Here is a 20942-nt window from a genome sequence, read left to right as displayed (position 1 = left end):
TATTTATGAACCATAAATTGCTTCAATTATCCATTTTTCTGCGCTCTGCCTTTGAGCTCTGCTCTCTTGTATGTTAAAGCAACAACAAAGTTAGTAAATTACATTGAATACAAGAGCGTTTTTTTTTGATTTTTTGTTTAAAAAGCATTTTTATTAATAAAATTAATTAAAATAATCGTCCATTCACAAAATTTAATATACTTTGTGAATCAGCGATTCATTAATCGATCTCCAGGAGAAGCCCCGAAAAAGGTGTCTGATGATGAGGAAGATTTTTCTGCTTATAATTATCGCAAATCCAAAAACCTACAACATTTTTTATTACAATAGATGAGTACAGGTAAAGGAAGGACTAGTAAAAAAGTTTTTTTTGTCCAAATGCAGTCTTCGCAAGAAAAATTGTGTGACAAAGTGTACACTTCAGACTGGTTTAAAAAAATCGAAATTATTTTCAACACCCGTTCATTAGCTGACAAATATGTACTTGTATATCTAAAATTTCATCACTCTTTTTGTTAGAACAACTGGTATACGTGTAATTTGCTCGATTCGCTACACACTTACGTTCGGCGAATAGAAGACAGCTAACTAAGTGGCGATTTCGTATATTACAAAGTTCATCTAAATTTTGACCTAATTATGCCAAATAAATATTAATTTTCAATTAGACACAAGTAACACATCGAATGAATACAAAATATGTAGATTATACAGAGTATACAAGTATGAGTTCTTTTCTGCATTAATATTTATTATGAATAATATTCTAAATTTCATGCACGTACTTAAGTATTGCTTACTTTCTTATGCTGTTATAGTGTGATCTATGTGGGTCTTTCTGGTAAATGAAAGTAATAAAAAGAGCATAAAAGTCTCCTCGAATATTCAAATTTCGCATACAAAATCGATCTGACCTAATACGTGTTTATACTTACTTATTTATGTATGAGTGTATGTGCTTGCTGATGAATGAGAAGAACGAGTTTATTGCTGAAGACACAGGCGTGTAACTCATTACTATGTTTTGGTTGTGCATTTCCACAAATTTCATTCATGGCGATTTCGCTTTTTGGGCACAAAATCGATGTACACATGTATATCTGTATGTTGCAACAAAAAATAAAGGCCATGAAAAATAATATACGCATATATTTACATACTCGCTCGTTTACATTTTACAATATTCATGGATTTTATTGCATGGGGAAGCGCAAAAGAAGTAGTTAAAACTCGGAAAAACAACAAATCAGATATATTTTCAGCCGTATCGATGAAGATCGACACCTGATCGACGACGCCAAATGTCATTATGCGCTTAAGCAGTCGTGTATGAACACACACATGCACATACACATATTATTAGCGGGTATTATTTTACTTTGTTATTTGTTTTTGTTCGGTTGCATATTATTGTCATGGTAGACTTACCGTCGAATGCACTTGTTGTTATTGAATGCAACAGTTGCAGCAACAGTAGTCATCAAGGCGGCGGCGGCGGTGGCAGCGACAAACTTGAACTTGAATGTAGGTCGCACGCATTTTTACGACTTTCACGCATAAAAGCGAAACGAAATGCAACTCAAATAAAATGAGACAAATAAAACAATAAACAAATAAATAACAGTTGCAGGCGAGTAGCTACGCACACACACACACACATACACATAATGATAAGTGCGACAAACTTAAGAGAAACTCAGAAAGCAGTGATGCTGAGCAGCGCAAAACAAAAATAAAAAATAAAAAAACAATATTTTTGTTGTTGTTGTTCATTTGCAACTACCATTCATATTACTCCTGCCACTACCGCTATTATCACCGTTACGCCTCACTACAGCGTTGGTTCTGCGGCGGCCGTTCGCTTGACCAAAGCTTGTTTCGTTCGTAAATTGTTGATTAGCCGCTTTGCCACATAATTTCACTTTTTCACGTAATTTCAAGCGTCAACTGGCAATCGCCATGAAATTATATGAATTAGCTAAATTTATAATAAAACAATTATTAATATTAAAAAGAAATATTGCGGCAAGTATAACAATAGCCACATAATAATACTGAAATAAATTGAATGTAAAGCTTTGCAAGTATTTTACAGAAAGGGAAATTGCTTGGTAGATGACTGCATAAATATATAGCCATATAAAAGTAGATATACATATATGTACGAGTATACACTTAGTGGCCTAGGAAACGAAAGACTCAAGCAGCGAACTTGTTGTTTACTTTTTCTTGCATATTAAATGTTCCTAAATGACTGATTTCAGCATTTACTTAAGCACAAATTATGAAAAAAACAAAGGTAAAAGTTGTATAATAATTGTAAGCATGACCAGTCTAGGAATTTGCATTGCTTTTGCTGTGGTTGTAAACCAGTCTTTCATTGCAAGCCTTGTAAAAGGCGGCAAATCATGCAAAAATAAATAGCAAATGTTTTTATTAATAAAACGTAATATCTTTTACTGTTTTCTCGCGTCATTTTTTATATAAGCTTGCGCGTCGGCTGGCATTTCAGCAGCACTTGAATTTGAATTAGGCTGTGGGCCAAGCGAGTTTTTGCAGCGCTACCTTTTCCTTAACTTCGTATTACTCGTATCGCCTTCGGTTGACATTGCAACCCTACTGCTACTTTACTTCTTAGTTTCACCTTTTAAGCTTTGGACAGTTTTATTCTTTTCTTAAGCGTTCACTTCACACACTCAAGTGTAATTCAGTAAACAGCATTCCTTCGCTTTTTAATTCGTTTCCTCTGTCGCAGCTTGTTTTCATTGGGTCGCTCATTCATTTTTGCAAATCAAGTGAAAGTTCAATGCAACACAACAACAAAAACTACAATTACATTACATTAAAGCTTTAAGCGTGATATCTTGATTTCAGCGCTTGCTTAGTTTGACACTATGCGCATTATATATACATATGTAGATATACTATATTATATATCGTATTTGTATATAGATACGTATCTACATACCCAGAAATATTGTCCCACGTTTCGATGCCTTTGCGCCACTGATTGGTTAACCCCACTTGCAACTTTCTGCGGAAGTACGTGAATTTTCGTCTTTTTTTTATTCAAATGTTAAAAATAGACGAAAGAAAAAAGAAAATTTCGGCTTGGTAATGGCATAATAATTGTAAGATAACTCAGCGTGGCCGAGCAACAATTTCTAAAATGTAATTAATCAGCAACAACAACAATGTAGAAAGTGTCACTAAAATTTTTCGTGGTCAGCACTTTTTTTGAAGTAAAAAGCAAAATCAAAAAATTGTAATCGTAATAAAAGTACTGGTTTCTCTGTTTCACGCGGCCACAAATAAATTTAATTTATGACAAAAAAGAGTGCAGCTCCATAAATTTTCATGAAATAATTTATGATCAGTCATGATCTGCGATGTAGCAAGTGCTAAACTGATTGTCCGATCATAAAAATATTTGTTTTTTCAAGCTTCTCTTAAAATTAATTAACCGTTCGGCGGCTTAAAATTTGCAGAACTTTCCATTACTTGGTTTATGGTAAATCTGGTATCAAAAACTAAAAGAGAGATTAGGTGAAATATTTATTCAATTTCTTGAGACTATCGAAAGCCATATGAAGGCAAGCAAAAATATTGCCCCTTCTTAAAGGAAAATATTTGCATACGTGTGCCATCCAAAGGGTTTTAGTAAACTTTCGGGTATGAGTTTGATCGTACATTAGTTTAAAAATTGGATATTAGAAACAGCATCGCACTCTTTTAACCAAATTCTTTGCATTACATGTTTATGTTACAATTTGAAAATGAGAGAAATGTGTCTTTGGTGTCTGCCTTGCATATAATACCACTTTAAATTCTTTAAGATTTATATAACTTAAATTATATAATACAAACATCAATGAAGATATCGGAATAAAAATTAACAAACAACGCTTCTAATGTGTATCAACTCTCACCTGAAAACTTCGAAGCCTTACGTTGACTTTATACTGAAAATATCGGTCAATTTGTGAATTATTTTTAGGATAAAAAATGAGCAACTTGTGCAGACAATAATTTGCTCTGGCTATACATACGAGGTGTGTTCAAAGGAAAAGGTGAATTTTAATTTTTTTTTGAAAAGTACTTATTTATTCATCAATATCTATTTTGTCCCCTTCAAAGTATTCCCCCACGGATATAATACACCTGTGCCAACGTTTTTTTCAATCCTCGAAGCACTTCTGATATGCGCTTTTCGGTATGACCATCAGCTCTTTTTTCAATTCTGACTTAATCTCATCAATTGTGACAAAACGCTTTCTTTTAATTGGTTTCTTCCGTTTTGGGAATAGAAAAAAGTCGCAAGGAGCCAAATCTGGTGAATACAGTGGTTGGTGATCGTTGTTAATGTCATTCTACAACTCCTGAGCGATACTAATGCGGCATTGCTTTTGTTCAAAATTTAGCAATTTCGGAACAAATTTCGCTGCTAGAAGTTTCATGCCGAAAACATTCGAGAAAATTGAATGATTATGAGCCGATTGATATGTCAATCAGTGGTCGCATTTCAGGGATGCTCATCGTCATCAGCATTTCCTCAGCCTTCTGTAAAGCGCTTGTACCACTTATAGACCCTTTTTGAGACAAAGTGGTCTCACCGAATGCCACAGTCAACATTTTAAGTGCCTTATAGCAATTTATTCCATTTTTATCGCGAAATTTAATACATATTCTTTGATCCACTTCTTTCAAAAGTCAAAAATCGAAGAGCACACAAAAACGTGACAAATCTTTTTTGTTGTCACAAAGAAACTACTAATCGAAATTGGCATCTAATTCAAGCACATGATAAGCATATGTGTCCAATTATACCAAAAACAAAATATCGATAATCAAATGTATGCAGCCCGCGAAAAATAAAAATTCATCTTTTCCTTTGAACAACTCCTATGTACATATAAATGAATAAATCGCTTCAATACTACTTCAAGTCCTCAAAACTATTGACCTGGTTGATATTATATGGAATATGTTTTAGTTAAGTTAATGAAATTTGGGTAAAATATTTTCTTAAGTATATTTTAGTATAATACCAAAGGAGTGTGGAATCGGTTAAGACCTACCCTAGCTCCAAAATAACTTATATATTTAACTTACTTCCCTTCATTGACTTTAAAACGCATATTTTGGTTGGTGTCTCAATAATAGTAATCGATAACATTTTCGATTAACAAAAAATACCAACGATTCAAGATATGTCCGTAACTCCCTCAGCACTATTACGATGAATTAATTAATTAAGTATTAAGCAAAATTCTTCATTATTAATTCATATTTATCTATAAATATATTACGTACAATAATACATTGTACATGCACATGTAATATGTAAATGATAAAAATGCACTTAACTCAAGATTATCAATTCAGATTTATTATGCAGCATATAGCAGGAATGATGAAAATTAATTAATAGTCAACAACAGTTAATTAATACAAGGTCACTTGTTGCTGCAATCATCAGTTAAAAGTCTTCAAGTTCTTGCGAAAATATAAAAACTCTTATGTAAGCCACATTCATACAATATTAGTCAATTGTTGAAGCTCAATCGATGAGCCCAGATTTAGTGATCGAGGCAACAACAGTCGATAAATAAATTGCATGTATTTACCAAATCACACACACACACACTCATATGATAAAACGATCTTTTGTAATAAGGAAATATCAGATATAGACACTGGTGTTTGTGTGTGTGCAATAATAGCAATAAATACATTATTAATTCAATGAAAACACTTTAATTATATATATATACATATATGTATATACAAATATATACACTCATATAAAATAAAAATACTTCCATTTATGATTTAACAATACTGTGAAGAGGCAGCTGCTACATCAAGCTTCTGGGAATTGGTTTATTTTAAGTGGCTAATGAATGCGTCTTACGCGCTCATTGGCTCATTGGCAGAAGCGCTCATGAAAAGCGCACAATTGACGCTCGTGCATCGGCGTTTGGCAATTAACGCCTCATTTTAAAACTCCATCATTACACGTTTATTAAAAGCGTAACTGCTTAAATGCATAACAACCGGTGGGTACACACACAACAGACTCCTCTTTAAGCCCATACCATTTCAACATCTATTAGTTAAGGTTTTTTCTCTTCTATTTTAATATGTATTTCTTTCTTTGAAACTGTATTAAATTTTATTTTCTCATTTCGAACATTAATTTTTATTGCTGGCTGTTTTTTTACACTAACATACGTCGCAGCATTCAACCCCTGCATAACAATTTCATTTCGTTTAAAATGGATTACGTATATATATATTAAGTCTTTCTTTTTGTTTTTCTTTTTATTTGTTTTTGGTTTTGTTTGTTTGGGCGAGTTTTACTCATTTCAAATTTTCGCTACTTTTTTGCGTTTTCCAAAGCGATTATGTAATATCATCCACATCCAAGTGAGCCAAAACTAATTAATCTCAATTTGCATTTAGAAATGTGCGGCCATTGCTGGTTGCTGTTGTTGTTGCCTTTTGTATTGCTTTTTTTAATTTAGCTTTCGGTCATGGCAATTAAGTATGTAATGCTAAATCGCTGAAAATTCGGTGAATGGCTGGCCACTGACCGAGTTAGTGCTTAGAGCGGCTTCGAAAGAGCCGGAAGATGCTGTGAGTTACACAAATTCAGTATTCAAAAAGTAGAAAAAAAACTTAAAAAAAAGCAGATAAGCAATTTATGTTTACAAATCGTAACGAGAAGACATAACTTAAGTATTTTAATTGCTTTTACGTGGCATTTTTTATTGCGACAATTGCGGTACGTGCGTGCAGTTGTAAGACATTTCTATGTTGTTTCTTAAAAAATTTCACAATTTTTAATGCGATTTAATGGCAATTTGTCTCTTTATTTAAATTTGGATTTTTAGACATTCTAAACAGCATTTCACAACAAGACACGAGCAGTTTGCAGCAGCAGTGACTTGTGGTAAAACAGTCAGCTGCCAGATGCCAACTGTCGCCGCTTGAATACATTAGCTAGCAGCTTAGTTTGTTGCTTAAGTCTTTCGAATTATTGTCGGCATCTTTACGAGAGTTTTCGACAATTGCGCAAAGCTAGTGAAATTTCCGAAAATTTAGAGAAAAAAGAAGAACGTTCATTTGAGAAAGCCAAGTCAGTCAAAGTGAAGTCTAAAACGTTTAAAGCTTTTACTGCCTGTCAAATGATGCGCAGTCGTGTGCATTTGCATGTGTGTGTGTGGCTGTTTGTTTCAACACTATACAAAGTGGTCAGATGATGGCACTCTCATACGTTCTGCACCTGCAAAAGCGGCGCAAATCATGCCAGCGACAGTGCAAGTGGCATTGACAGCCACAGCCGCTGCAAGTGCAACTGCGCTTCCGAAAAACGGTAAATATTTCAGTTGCACAGTGACTTTTACTTCCGAAAACCATAGACGAATAGAAAATAGAAATAAATAAAGTTATGAACAAATGCGCGCTTCAAAGGTGAAAAATCATGCAAGTGATCAGCGTTAAATTTATAACTGACGCCGCGCCGTTAGCACTTGCCACACACGCCACAAGTTACACGCAAGCAGCGCGCCTGCAGACGGCGGAGCATCAAAAGCAGTTGTGCACATTAAAAAGATTGCTGCTGTCAGTCAGACAATAAAGCCTCTGGGCATGGTGACAGGCCACCGGCATGCCACATGTAGCATGTAACACGTAACGCGCGAGCAGACGTGACAGAATCATGTGCGCAGCGCTGCTTGTGTTGCTACAGAGTTTCTGCTTCTTTTTTTCCCTCATCGGTGAACATTCGCGCCGCTGAGCGCGCTGTATCAGCGCTTGTTGTCGTAACATTTGCATTTACCCGCCGTCACAGGCAGCCATTTAGTAATTTAGTTGACAAGTGTGACGGCTCACTGCGCAGGCTGCGACCGCTGAGCGCTGACGGTGGCGCGCATAAGCAATTTCTTTGTGCCGTTTCAATGTCACGTTGTGGTTATGTCGTTTTGGATCACGACGAACGGCGCGATGGGGAGAGGAAAGTAGGGAGTTATTGAAAGTCGCTTCACCGCAACCACCATTAGCATGTCGTGATGTATTGTTGTGCTTTTATTTTGGAAAATATTATTACAACATAATAACAGCTATTATGTAGTAAATCTATATCTGATCACAAGTGCGGATCTAAATATAAAAGAAGTGAACAAAGTAATTTTCTTAATATGCCAAACTCATAGGGTTTTGTCGAAAAGTCGTAAAGGTTGGTGTGGAAAATATGTTTTTTTAGCTTTTATTATTTGGATAAAACCAGTGTCTTCGATTCGCCAAGCTGGAGCGTGACAACTGGTATAAATCAAATAGACAGGTTAAGTAAAATATATAAAATTGATATACGTTATGCTATAGCAACCAGGAATTCTTGTATTCTTATTAATGAATTATATAAATTATATTTATGAAAGGCCAAACCTAAAGTTTGACCAACAGTCACGAGGTTAGTCGAAAAGAGGTTGCGATTTAAATTTTTGTTTTCGGTTATTTCTAGTTTTTCAGATGCTTTCACACTTTAAGTTTCATTTAATTTATCAAAAACATATTTATAGTATACAATTTTTTCTAGAAGCCTGAAACAATTTGTGTAATATGATGTAAAAAAATCTTACGCGGTACCATTCCTTTGTCATGGAGATTCGCAAACGTACTCTAAACTAAAAATTCTTAGTAAAAATATGTAATTGTTACAAATTACCCTTATATTGTTGCTATTGTAGCGGCGTAGTTTTGTACAATGCTATTTTGTGAACATTCCTTGAGTGCATCCGTTCGGGATACTTAGATCCGTTTATCATGGGCAAAGCTCGCGAAGCTCGTAGTCTGTTTTTCGGTGTTAATAGTCATACGATTGTCCAAAGAAGATGTTTTAGCTTCTTTTGAACATTTTGAACTCTGCTGGAATTGTCAAATCTTCCCACCGAGTCCATTAGGCATTCAAAATAGGCATAAAACTTGCAAATTTCTTTAGATGAAGATGCGCAGCAAACCATGTAGCGGAGGGACTATGTTACTATTTGCTTTATTAGAAATCAATAAGATGCAACTCGTGACACGAATCGTAAAACATTTACTTTCACATCAAAATATTTACATTATACTGCCCACACATTGTCAAGCTTTGCCAAAAGTCAAATTAACGATAATGTCTTTTTCTCCAAAATAAAACTTTTGTAAGCGTCTTATCTTACGCTTCCATTGTAGCTGTGACAGTACTCGCATGCAACGAATGACGACACTGCACGCCATTACTGTCGTTATTGCTGTCGCAAATACATCAGTGCGTCGCGTTGTTTGTTTTGTGTCGATATGTCGTAACATTATCGTCGCCACCTTGTGTTGCCCCAACATTTTTCATCGCAACAATGTGACTTTATTGCGCCTCATCTAAACAAACAACAAAGTGATTTCCACCGCAGGCGCAGCAACGAAGATTCGGCAACCACCAACAGCAGCAGCTGTTGTGCAAATAATTCGCACAACTGGCAAGGAAAATGAAGATGGTGGAAAAGCAGATGCTCCTTGTTGATTGAGGTTAGCCTGTGCGGCGCCACGGCGGATGACACGAACAGCAGGCGAGGTTAGAAATGTGCGCGACACGGAGAAAGTGACTTTTTCACTTTTACTAACGGACAATAGACAATCGACACACGACAACAGGCGGCACAGGCAGCCAACAAGTGGCTTCTACGGAGGCGACAGTAACGAGAGACAGACTATCGCACTAGAGACTTTGTTGTCCGGCCGTTGTCTTTGCAATGTTATTTCACATTTATCGAAATATTTGCATGTTGCGGTTAGAGTTTGCGGCACCTTTGCTTGCAACGTCTATGCAAACATATGCAGAATGTTGTTTTTTACAAATAAATATTTACACGATTATTTCCATATCAGGTGTGCAATTGCAAAGTTAATCATATTTTTATACTTTCTATGTATCCATAGATCCATCGATGCTACATATGTTTCGTCAATGTGATTACAAAAATATATTACTTTTAATACAATAACAATTCCATAAAAAGGATAGATAAGTTATAAAAATAGTATAATGCCACCGTCCTAGAGAAAATTACCCCACGGCCTCAGCCATAAAAAGTTTAGAAATATTTAGTTTAATCGAAAATTTCTGATTGATCAAATACTTTGCTTCCCATTTCACGCGAAAAACAGAACCAAGCACACCAAAGTATATAAAATTTGGACAGAAGCATACAATTGCAATTACCTTTACTATAGTTAGAATGTTTAGCAGAGCTGTTAATTGAGTACGTGAAAAAACTGGTGTTACAGTCGTTAAATCTTTATGGAAGTTGTTGATATCATAGTCATCTCAGTCTGCTTTTAGTTAGTGTTAGTGCTTAGAATGTTTGTCTACACCAGGCTTTTAAGACCTTTGGGGTTTCAGCATTTTATCAGAGAATCATTAACTTAAAGAAACAGAAGAGAGTACAGCAGACTGAGAACAATGCTAGAAGTGTTCAAATCTATACCATTTTGCAAAGTTTTCTTCTTTACAATATAAAATTTTTTAACAACCTTTATTGGAAATTTTTTAAATGCTTGTTTGCAATATAAATAAGGACGGTCACAGCGGAAACGCAGATAATTGTAAAGTTTTGAACTTGCAAAGAAACGCAGTCGCTTATGTCCAGTCGAAGATCTGCACAGCAGAAGAAGGAGGTAGAATCTTTAGCACCAACCCATTTCTGGACTGTCCTACCATTGTGAGATCAAGGTTTAAACAACTTATATCAGACACCGTCAGATCAGTGTAACATTTATGTACTGGGTTTACCAACTTTTCCACACACAAGGTCTTCGACACAATTATTTAATAAATTTATGTTTTTAAACTCACAAGTTATCGCTTGCAAAATCAACAAATATTTATAGTTTTCCACCAACTCACCTCTTAAACTACTAAAAGTTAATTTCCTCCAAAACTCGTACATTTCCAAATGTGGGCATAAATTTAAGACTAATAAATATTTGTTAACTCTTCTGCATATTAACTTTTAATTGTTGTAGAAAATGCGGTATTGGAACAACCTACTTGCTCAGCCCACGCCCTCATTGCCGCAGCTTAAATTTTAATATCTCTGGGTGTGCTGCATTGCTGTTGTTGTATTCATCGAAGGTGTTGCTAATGTGGGCATTCATCTGCTTGCAACTGCGATTGCCGAAATGTCATTTTGGTGGACGGACATTGATAGCAGTGAGGGTGTCAACAACATAGCGAGCATTGACAGACGACAACAAGACCGCCAACAATTGCCTGAATGCAGCTGCAAATTTAGTGACGAGGCTTGTAAAGCAGCGCTGCCAATTTGTCTCCTGCGCCATAGACGGTTGCCGTAGAGGCTGAGCTCATGTTGGCGCACAGATGTGCATCTTGCACAAAGAGCCCAAACGCATCACTGCACAACTGTGCGCCGCGCCAATAATTGCAACAACAACAGAAAATGTAAATGCAATTGTGCGGGAGAAATTTCATTGTCGGCAGCCATAGCAACAACTTAGCGCTTACAACAACATAAGCAATAGAGCACAGCTGCAGATGCACTTTAGTCAATTTATAATTTTCTTTATCACGAACATTTTCACGCCTTTCAGTCGCCTCTGCCGCTGACGCCGCAGCTGCCACACAGCACATTTTATTAATTCCATAAAATTTCCAATTTCCACTTGCAGTTAATCGGCGAAACAACACAAGTCCAGCAGCATCACATAACGCGGATATTTTCCTCGAAAGCCAACAACATCACATACGAACACAGTTATCGAGACACAACGCTATATAGCAGCGTACAACATGTTGACCGATTGCAGCAGCATTCAAGGCTCTACGGCGAGCTCGTCGAGTGACGCTATGACACTGGCCACTACCTCTTCCTGGTGCGCCATGAGCATTCCTTCCTCGGCGGCAGCCGCGACCGTGGCGAGCACACGCCTGCGCATACTGCGCCTCATACGGCCGCATGCGCGCCGCATTTTGGTCACGCCCGACACCAGTCCGTCGTTCGGTTTCACCGTACGTGGTGGCAAAGAGTTTGGCACCGGATTTTTCATTTCAAGTGTGGAGCGGAACAGCGAGGCCGATCTTAAGGGAATGCGTGTAAGTATGCGAATTTGGGTTACAGCGCTCCTCGGGTTGCTCCACTTTCGAGCGATTGTAGCAACTAAATTACACATATGAATTAAAAAAAAAAACAAAGCTTCAACAATTTATAACTGAAAATGTGAGAAACGTGAGTTTGCCACTGTCGTTCAAGTGAAATAAGACAAGCTGTCGCTACGTGGGTGCGTCCGACACGTACTTTGGGCCTAACGTTTGTGCGGTAAAAACGCTTACTGATTCGTATGAATGTGTCTAGGCATTTTGTGCCGTTTTTTTTTTTTTTTAATTTATGTTGCACACGTGCGGCTGCGTACATTCTAGACAAAAACCAACGCTACTCGCATTTCAAACGGCACTTCGCGATGCCGTAAACACACTCATACCATATTATATACGCATATTTTAACAACGCATGCGCAGATGTGTGTGTGAATATAAACTTTTTAACTATTATTTTATGTTGTACTTCTTATTTTTTGTGTAGATTGGTGACCAAATTCTACGAATAAATGGCTTTCGCGTAGACGACGCCGTTCACAAGGAGCTCATACAATTCATAACCAACCAGGATAGAGTTACCATGAAAGTGAGGAGTGTGGGAATGTTGCCGATCAAAGAGTAAGTTGCGAAATCGAATATACAAACATTTATTGTACTATAAATTCAAAATAGTTTTAATTGATAAACGGTACAATGTCGGTCAACCCATTTTAATACCAAAGTTAGTGTTGGATACTTTTCCAAATGTAAAATTGAAAAGATATCGAGTCATCACAATAGCGACCAATTCACCTTGTAAAACGCACCTTGGTAAGCAAAAAAAAAAACAAAGAATATCGAGAAATTTTCGCCAAAATTTGGGATTACAATTTTCATTTTATTTGTTTTTTCTCCGTCCTAATAGTTAGTTAATGGTCTTAGTTCAAACACATATTTTCTTCTTTTCACTTTTGATCATCCTCTCAGAAATTCTGCTGTCAACGCGGAAGCACCTTTTTTCCGAGTGATTACCGGAAATGACGTCGTAATGACCGAGTTTTGAATATTTTCCTTTGAAAATTTCATAAAATCTTTATTAAATATATATCTTTGGAACAATAAAAAGTTTGAATAAAATATTTAATTTTTTATATGAAAAAAAAAAATATTGAAAATAGGGCGTTTTTTGCTCGACGAAATCCATGTAACCCCTTAAACTGAAACACACAAAGCCGCAGTAAAAGTTTTGTTCGAACACTGACCACCCACTTGATCAATCTTTCTAATTTCTAAACATTAACCAAAATGTTTTAAATTGATCCACAAAAGAGTTGAGTTGAGATCCTCTGCTATCTCTCTCTGATGCCAACACAAAGATTTTCCAGCATTATTTCTTAAACTTTTCCGATGTTATCATCATGAACCGACGTGGATGAAAGACTTGCATAAGGCAAGTTAGTGATGACTTCATTACATTTAGTGAATGCTTTGTGGCACTCACTTACTTGTGTCCGTGTTAAAGAAAAAAAATTAAGCCAACAGTCTGCAAGAATATTTTTTCTGGGTATACAGGTTCATTTTAACACAATAATTCGATATATTAGTTTTTGGCTCACTCAAATGTAAATGCATATTTCTTAAAGAGAACACGACAGATGTAGAAAATACCATTTAATCAATACGCAATTCGTTTTCTGGTACGATTCTTTTACAGCAAAGACGCAGACAAATTATCTTGGCACGCAGTAAAGACTTTCACGAACGGCAGCAGTGCCTCCTCCGAGAGTTCTTACAAAGTCGTGCCTGAACGCGAAACACGCAATAAGGATGTCAATATCACGCTTGACGTAGCGCCACGTACAAAACTCGGACTAGGTATCTGTAAGGGGCCCGAGTGGAAACCCGGAATTTTTGTGCAATTCACCAAAGAAAAGAGTGTGGCACGCGAAGCTGGTCTACGTCAGGGCGATCAAATACTCAGTGTCAATAGCATAGACTTCTCCGATGTGCTCTTTAGCGAGGCGGTGGCGGTAATGAAAAGTGCTAGCAAATTGGAGATGATCGTGCGCAAAGCAGCCGGATGCGATCTATTTCCGGGCGAATCAAGCGGCTACAACAGTTCAGCCAGTTCGGTGACAGGCGATCAAAGCCCCTGCTGGGCGGATGCGAAGTCAAAACGTTTGACAGCAGTTCGTGAAGAAACGACGACCGCACCGATTTGGAATGAGTCGTCCGGAGCAGCAGCACCTTACGCCGAGCAACAGCGTCGCCCTGATCAGCAAGACGGATGTAACAAGCATAATAGAGATGCACCGGAAAAGAAACCAGTCGGAAGCCAGCAACAAGTCAATAAAACTATTATTAAATTGTCGGAGCAGGGCACATCTATTAACAATACATTCGTTAGTAGCACACAACCGGTAGCGAATGGCTCACGGATCGCGAGTGAGTATGGCATACCAAGATCGGTGAACACCGTCGGCTCACACGACACATTGCCGATACCAACGCCGATGGCCGCAATAAACTCCAGTGGTTCTTCGTATGTAGCGCGAGAAGAACGGGAGACCAGAACGGTGACGGTGGAAGTGCACCGTCAACAGGCGGACGAGGCAAAAAGACAGCAACAGCAACAAAAGCAAATTCAACAGTTGCAGCAACAGCGCGTTGATTTTAACAACCACTATCGCCACAACACGCTGCAGCCAACACATTCTTTGCCCAGCCACACAACGCCAACGAAGCATCCGGAATTCCATAAATGCCTACGCAACAGCAGCACACAGCAACAACAGCAACCACCACAACAAACGCAATTTCAACAGTCGCAACAACAGCAAAGTACACAGAATTACCGCAACACGCGCCAAGTAGACAGCAGCTCGCTCTCCAGTGCCATAACCGAGGAGCTGAAAAAACGCAAAGAGGTAAGTGAATTATTTAGCAATTGCAACAGCGAGTGTAAGTAAATTACGAAAGCCATATTTTACAAAAATAACAAAAACCTACTTTCCATATTTCTCAATTCAACAATCTGCACGCAATTCGCCATGCAACGCGTCGCACGCAATTCGCCATGCAACGCGTCGCACGCTTAATTTTTGCATCGCCTCACAGAAACAGCGAATCAACGCGGCAGCAGTTAATAACAACAGCAGCAACAACAACAATAACAACGCGCACAATCACGGCAATTATATAAACATCAGCAGCAAGCAGAACCATTACAGCCAGTGTAGGCAACAGCCGCCGCAACAACAACAGCAGCAGCAACTTCATCACCACAACACACTCCATCAGCCGCTTGCACTAAAGCAAGCACAACAGCAACAACAAACGCATTGTCACCCCACGCCACTATCGCCGTCTTCGTCGTCGCTCTCATTGTCTGCTCCGCCAACATCCCCGACGACATCGTCCGCGCCTGCGACCGTGTCAGCCTCCGCCGCTGCGACAGCCGTGTTGAGTGCTCGCGCTGCTAGCAATAATGTTAATGGCAACGAGCGCAACAACCACAGCCAAAGTCACAGCAGCAACAACAACAGCAGTAGTCAAAACATTCCGACAGTTGGTAACTCAGCAATTGCCGGTGTCGGTGTTGGCGCTGGTGATCAGCACAGCGCGTTGATGGACGAGTTTAAACGTGCCCACCAGCGCATGTTCAAAAACGGGTTCCAAGAGACTGAGCGCAAGGTAAGTGTTATAGCGCGTCACAATTTTCATTTTCAGCTCCTCTCTACACAGTTCACAATAATTGTGACGATTTGCAGTTTGGCATACCCGTGCCTATGTGATACATTAAGTAGCCACCGGTGTGTAGGAAATATGTGGATAAGGGAGCAGGCGTGCTCCGCTCGAGATTTTATTCGTTATGCCCAAAATCAATTGACCTTGGTTTCTTTAGCAACGCTCATGAATGAAATCATTAATTGTAGCCCTGCCCCCGGAACTAAGTTAAGTAGTTCCTCTACGCTTGCTCATAATACAATAGTTACTTTAGATTTTTATACCCTAAGTTAAGTTTTAGTTCAACCCGAAGTTTGTAAAACCCAGTAGGAAACATAGGAGACCCTATAAAATATATGTATATATATATAGACGATCTCTCAGTTTTTGAGATACCGATTTGAGATTTTGCACGCCTTTCATTCCAAGAATCTGCTCATTTGTCAGAATCGCAAATATTGGCAGACTATAGGATATAGCTGCCATACAAACTGGCCGATCAAAACCAAATTCTTGTATGGAAAAGTTTTTATTTGTGGTTTTTCTTGTTTTTCTAAATCAGACATTCAAATGTCAAGCTGTTGAGCTCGAGAATAAAGCTTGGCTTTGTTTTTAAGCTTGTACCTTCGCTTTATCTATTGCATGAATTTATGTTATGAAGGGTATAAGAGCTCGCTTACTCATATGTTTATGCACGAGTGTATTAATTGAGGTGTTTACCAATGAGTTTGTTAGTTTGTTTATATTTATCAACTTGAACGATTATTTATGTACTGTTGGGCTTTCGAGCTGCAAATGGATATAACATACAATTTGTCAATTCTAACTACATTAGCTTAGAAAAAGTAAAATGCAAATTTCCAAATGAGTAAAGCTATTTATTTACACAAATAATGTGTATATTAGGGTGGGAAGATTTTTAAGTGAAATTTTAGAAATGACCGCAATAAAATTCCGTCAGGCTCATAGTATACAAACCGCAGACATAGAGATGACTGAACCGAATTTTTTTTTTTTTAATTGTTAAATATAATACTTGAAATGGTTTAAGAAAAAATGCTTGAAGACAACTCTTACGAAATTTTGAGTAAAAAAAAATATTAGATAGAAAAATACGACTAAGGCTAGAATTTGTTGAAACTTACATTTCAAAAATATGTCATGAATAGAGTTGCCACCTGTTAAAATTTTTAACTCATTAAATACTCAAGATAATAAAAGCATTACCATAAGAGTATCAAAATAAAGAGTTAACGGTTAAAAGTTGGGACTGTGTACGGTTGCCACAGATTTATATATTTTTATTTAATATTACAAATTAGCAGAAAAGTCAATTGCAAAACACAGCACACGATATTTCTTCTTGAAAGAATTTGCCATCAAAAAAACATAAATAATAAAAATCCCACATATTTTCGATCCATCTTAATGTACATATGTATACATGCTAAACGACAGCTAATTAGTTCGCATAATGAGAACCCAAAATTAAGAATTAGCACACATATGGTAATGAGAACATAGATATGATCAATATTTAAATAAAAAAATTCTTTGATATTAACTTCAACAATTCCTGAGCTTCTTATAGACCTTCAAATTCTTTTAACATGCAGGTTCAAGTTATCCTCAAATAACGTAATACTTTAATATTATATATATGTGATTATCAATAGTTAGCAGGTTCCAAAAATAAGCCCTTTAAATATCTAATTACAGTTAATTTATAAGTAGCTAAATGAATTTAAAAAATCTTCGGAGAATACTAGATGTCTGTGATTACTCCACCCACCTTAGTAAATAAAAATTCCCAAAACCGCCTGACCAAACGCCATTCCGTCTAGCAATAATCATTGCCAGCTTAGAGGAATTGGTTAGGTGCATAGGTATCTACTTATAAAGGCAGTGGCTGTAAACGTCGAATAGCCGACAGTAAACGGTAAACAGCAGTTTGATATGTGAGTAACGAACAAGCCAAGCGAAAAGCGCTGCTGAGTGAATGAATGAAGTAGCTAAAAGCTGACTGCACCACATAGCTGCATGCATCGCCGCAACTACTCGCTTGTTGTGCGCACAGAGGCGTTTGGGTTGTTGAGCAGCGGCACACTTAAATGCGCCGTTTGTTTTTTAGTGGCGTAGGGCCTTCGTTCAACGCTAATGCCGAACGCTGAGCATCAGTTGCTGTTGTTTTGGCTTGTGTATACACAGTCACGACAGCCGCGCTGCGCTCCATTGTAAGCAGAATTGCAAGCCAGTCGCTACTAACTTTGGCGCATTATTCTAAAGCGAAACGACGTGTGCAGTTAACTGATTTTTTTAGCCGCATTGTTCTTGTACAACTTCGTGTACAAGTATACACAAATATTATATTGTCGGTCTTTCGCTGTATGCACAAAATAAATATGAAAATAAAAATAAAAGCAAGCAAATAAAAACAAAATAACAAACAACAAGCTTCGAGCGCTGATTGCCTAGAGTGAAGCGTCTATTTTACATGTATGTGTTTGTGTGTCAGTGCATCGGCATATAACAGGTGTTTGTTGTGGTTGCACAGCAATATTTATAAATAAATATTTCGCTTATTTATTTTCATATGTACTCGCGTTTTTTTGTTTTTTGTGCTGTGATTTTTTCAAATTAACTTCGCGCTTAACTCGAGTTGTTTGCGAAGAAGCCTAGACTCCGCATGTGTGCGCAGTATGCGCGTTCGAGTGCTCATATACTAAGTAAAAACAATGATATCATTCTGTGCGGCCAGCTGATGGAATATTGTAGGCGAACGCGCTTGTTGGCTGTCAAGCACACCTTCAGTGTGGATCGGCCGTGCGGTGAGACAACAACAGCAACAGACGCTGCCAAAGCACAGTTTCAGCGTTGATATTGGCCAAAATCATAGACAATGGAAATTTACGGTATTTTCTCGGCAAATGCTCACATATGCAGTGCAGAAAATATATAAGTTGTATATCATAATTTGACTCGTGTTTGTTTGCTTGTGCGCCAATAGCGTTCGCATACATATCTGTATTTGTATATATTGCACTGCGCGTTATCTTATCGCGCGCGCAACCGAATATCGCCAGGTGTAAGAGTGTAACTGTATACCAGAAAATTTCAAAAAATCTAGTCGACAAATTGAGAAGTGCAGTTCCGTTGCAGTTGTTGTTTTCCCTCGTTGTTCTTGGCAACATTGCGCATGTTCTATTCGCTTCAAAACATCAAAGCCCAACAGAGTAATTAGTCATTCAAGCGCAGCAGTCGTTTAACACTACTAACAACAACAACAACAAGTGCGCGTTCATCAAATTCTTACTTATTGTTTCTTGCTAATAATAAATAATTGAAAAATACATATATACACAAATTCGCCAATGTCATAAACTAAAACTGCGAGCATATTTGTGTTTTCGCTTTCACAATCGGCGCGAGGAAAAACGACAACTTTTGCAATTAGTCAACATCAGTGCGCCAATCATTTAGCTAGTCAATCAGTTGCTGCCACGACGCGTCGACAAATTCAACATCTAAGCGGTGACGCTTCGCGCATATCTATTGTAATACTTAATAACAGTTAATTAGTAACCGCCGCTTTGCCAACAATTGTACACATCAGGCGCACATACGGTATCCGCCATGCAACAAGACGAGGAAAAGTCGCTCTACGCGACAATGCGTCCCGCACGCGGCGGCCGCAGTCTCGTCACACTCAGCACCTATGAGGCACGTAAGCTAACGGCACAGCCACTTAAAGTAGGCGAATATGTGTTGGCGTACATACATAAGTATGTATGTACTTCTTAACATATGTATAGCATGTGGCCGCACAATTCGCGCGAGTAATTAAAGTATCTGTGCTTATGAATATTTATCTCCTCATAATTGCTTGCCTTCACACATTCTTGCATTATTTTGCATCGCATGAGCTTGTAAGTAAATTTTGACCACCACTTTGATTCTCTTCACTGCAGGAACGACAGGAGGCGCTGCGAAAAACCACCATGATGGAGGATGATGTCAATCATCGTGCCAGTCGCATGCTTCGCAACGACAATGGCCCAACAACAAACGGAACGCAATTCCAAATACCGCCACCGGTAAGCCACATTGATCTTAGTTATAAGCTACTATAGTAAAAGATGAACTATAACGTAAACAAATTTAAATTGAAGGGCGATCATTGAAGGCACGGAAATAAAAATATCAAATAAGGCACGCAAATAGTGGATTCTTATCCCCCGGCGCTTGCTTTAACATTATATTTCTATTCCCAATGTGTTTCGATAAACTTTATTTTTCATATAACGCCACCTTTGCAGCCTCCTTTTATAAGCTACATAATACATATGTAAGTCATATATGGGCGCAATTTTCATGACATTTGTGATACGTTATCAATTGGGTACTATTTCCGGCGATAGTAAGAGCGTCACAAATAAGAACACAATTTAGCTCATTATATCTATTTGCCGTTGATAAAGAAAATTTCACAAAAAATATCCATGTATTGGATAATTGCTTGAGTTATGGAAACAGCAACATCACTCACTTATATAAACACCAGTTTGTCATACTTCCGAGGAGAGAAATTTCTCGTTAGGTGTTATAAGCATACGATTGAGTAGATTACAACGTTTTTACACCTGATAAATTTTTAATAAACGTAATAATATTTTGCATTCACATAGATCCCCTCGTATACATATATATGTATATTTCGTGCTGATAAATTTGAAATATTTTTCAAGCGTTTTCAAAAGAATAATTACCAACAAATTAGTCTGACTTGAGAGTGACAATTTTCCTTATAAAAATACTCTACGAAACTTCAAATATCAGGTCTCTTAGGTCCCTTGGTAGTATCGAATCTTGCAACAACTCATAATTATAAAAAAGTTTTGCAATAATGGTGCGCTTTCTTAGAGAAACTTATTAAAACAAATGATTCGAGCGTGGCGCAAAACTACAAGATATTTCAATGCAATTTATTTTTATAATTATACCTGTTTACACATATACAAACAAACATTTATTTAAATATGCATTTTTTTGTGCTTAGGTTTTACTTACCTGATTACTCAAGCGCTAC

General features: G+C 37.5%; 1 protein-coding gene across 1 annotated transcript in view; it reads left to right on the top strand.

The window, feature by feature from the left end:
• The window catches only part of LOC106627085 (putative uncharacterized protein DDB_G0279653), a 38716-nt gene that overhangs the window by 16125 nt on the left and 1649 nt on the right, over positions 1-20942 (top strand). Inside the window, exons 2-6 of the mRNA XM_014247088.3 lie at positions 11725-12148; positions 12636-12769; positions 13845-15057; positions 15248-15823; positions 19825-19950. Coding sequence (XP_014102563.2) covers positions 11846-12148; positions 12636-12769; positions 13845-15057; positions 15248-15823; positions 19825-19950 — 2352 coding nt within the window. The 5' untranslated portion in view covers positions 11725-11845. The remainder of the gene's footprint in view (positions 1-11724; positions 12149-12635; positions 12770-13844; positions 15058-15247; positions 15824-19824; positions 19951-20942) is intronic.

Source organism: Bactrocera oleae, chromosome 5, assembly GCF_042242935.1.
Source record: "Bactrocera oleae isolate idBacOlea1 chromosome 5, idBacOlea1, whole genome shotgun sequence".
Taxonomy (NCBI): domain Eukaryota; kingdom Metazoa; phylum Arthropoda; class Insecta; order Diptera; family Tephritidae; genus Bactrocera; species Bactrocera oleae.
Note: the sequence above shows the minus strand (reverse complement) of the source record. Positions and strands in the feature narration are given on the sequence as shown.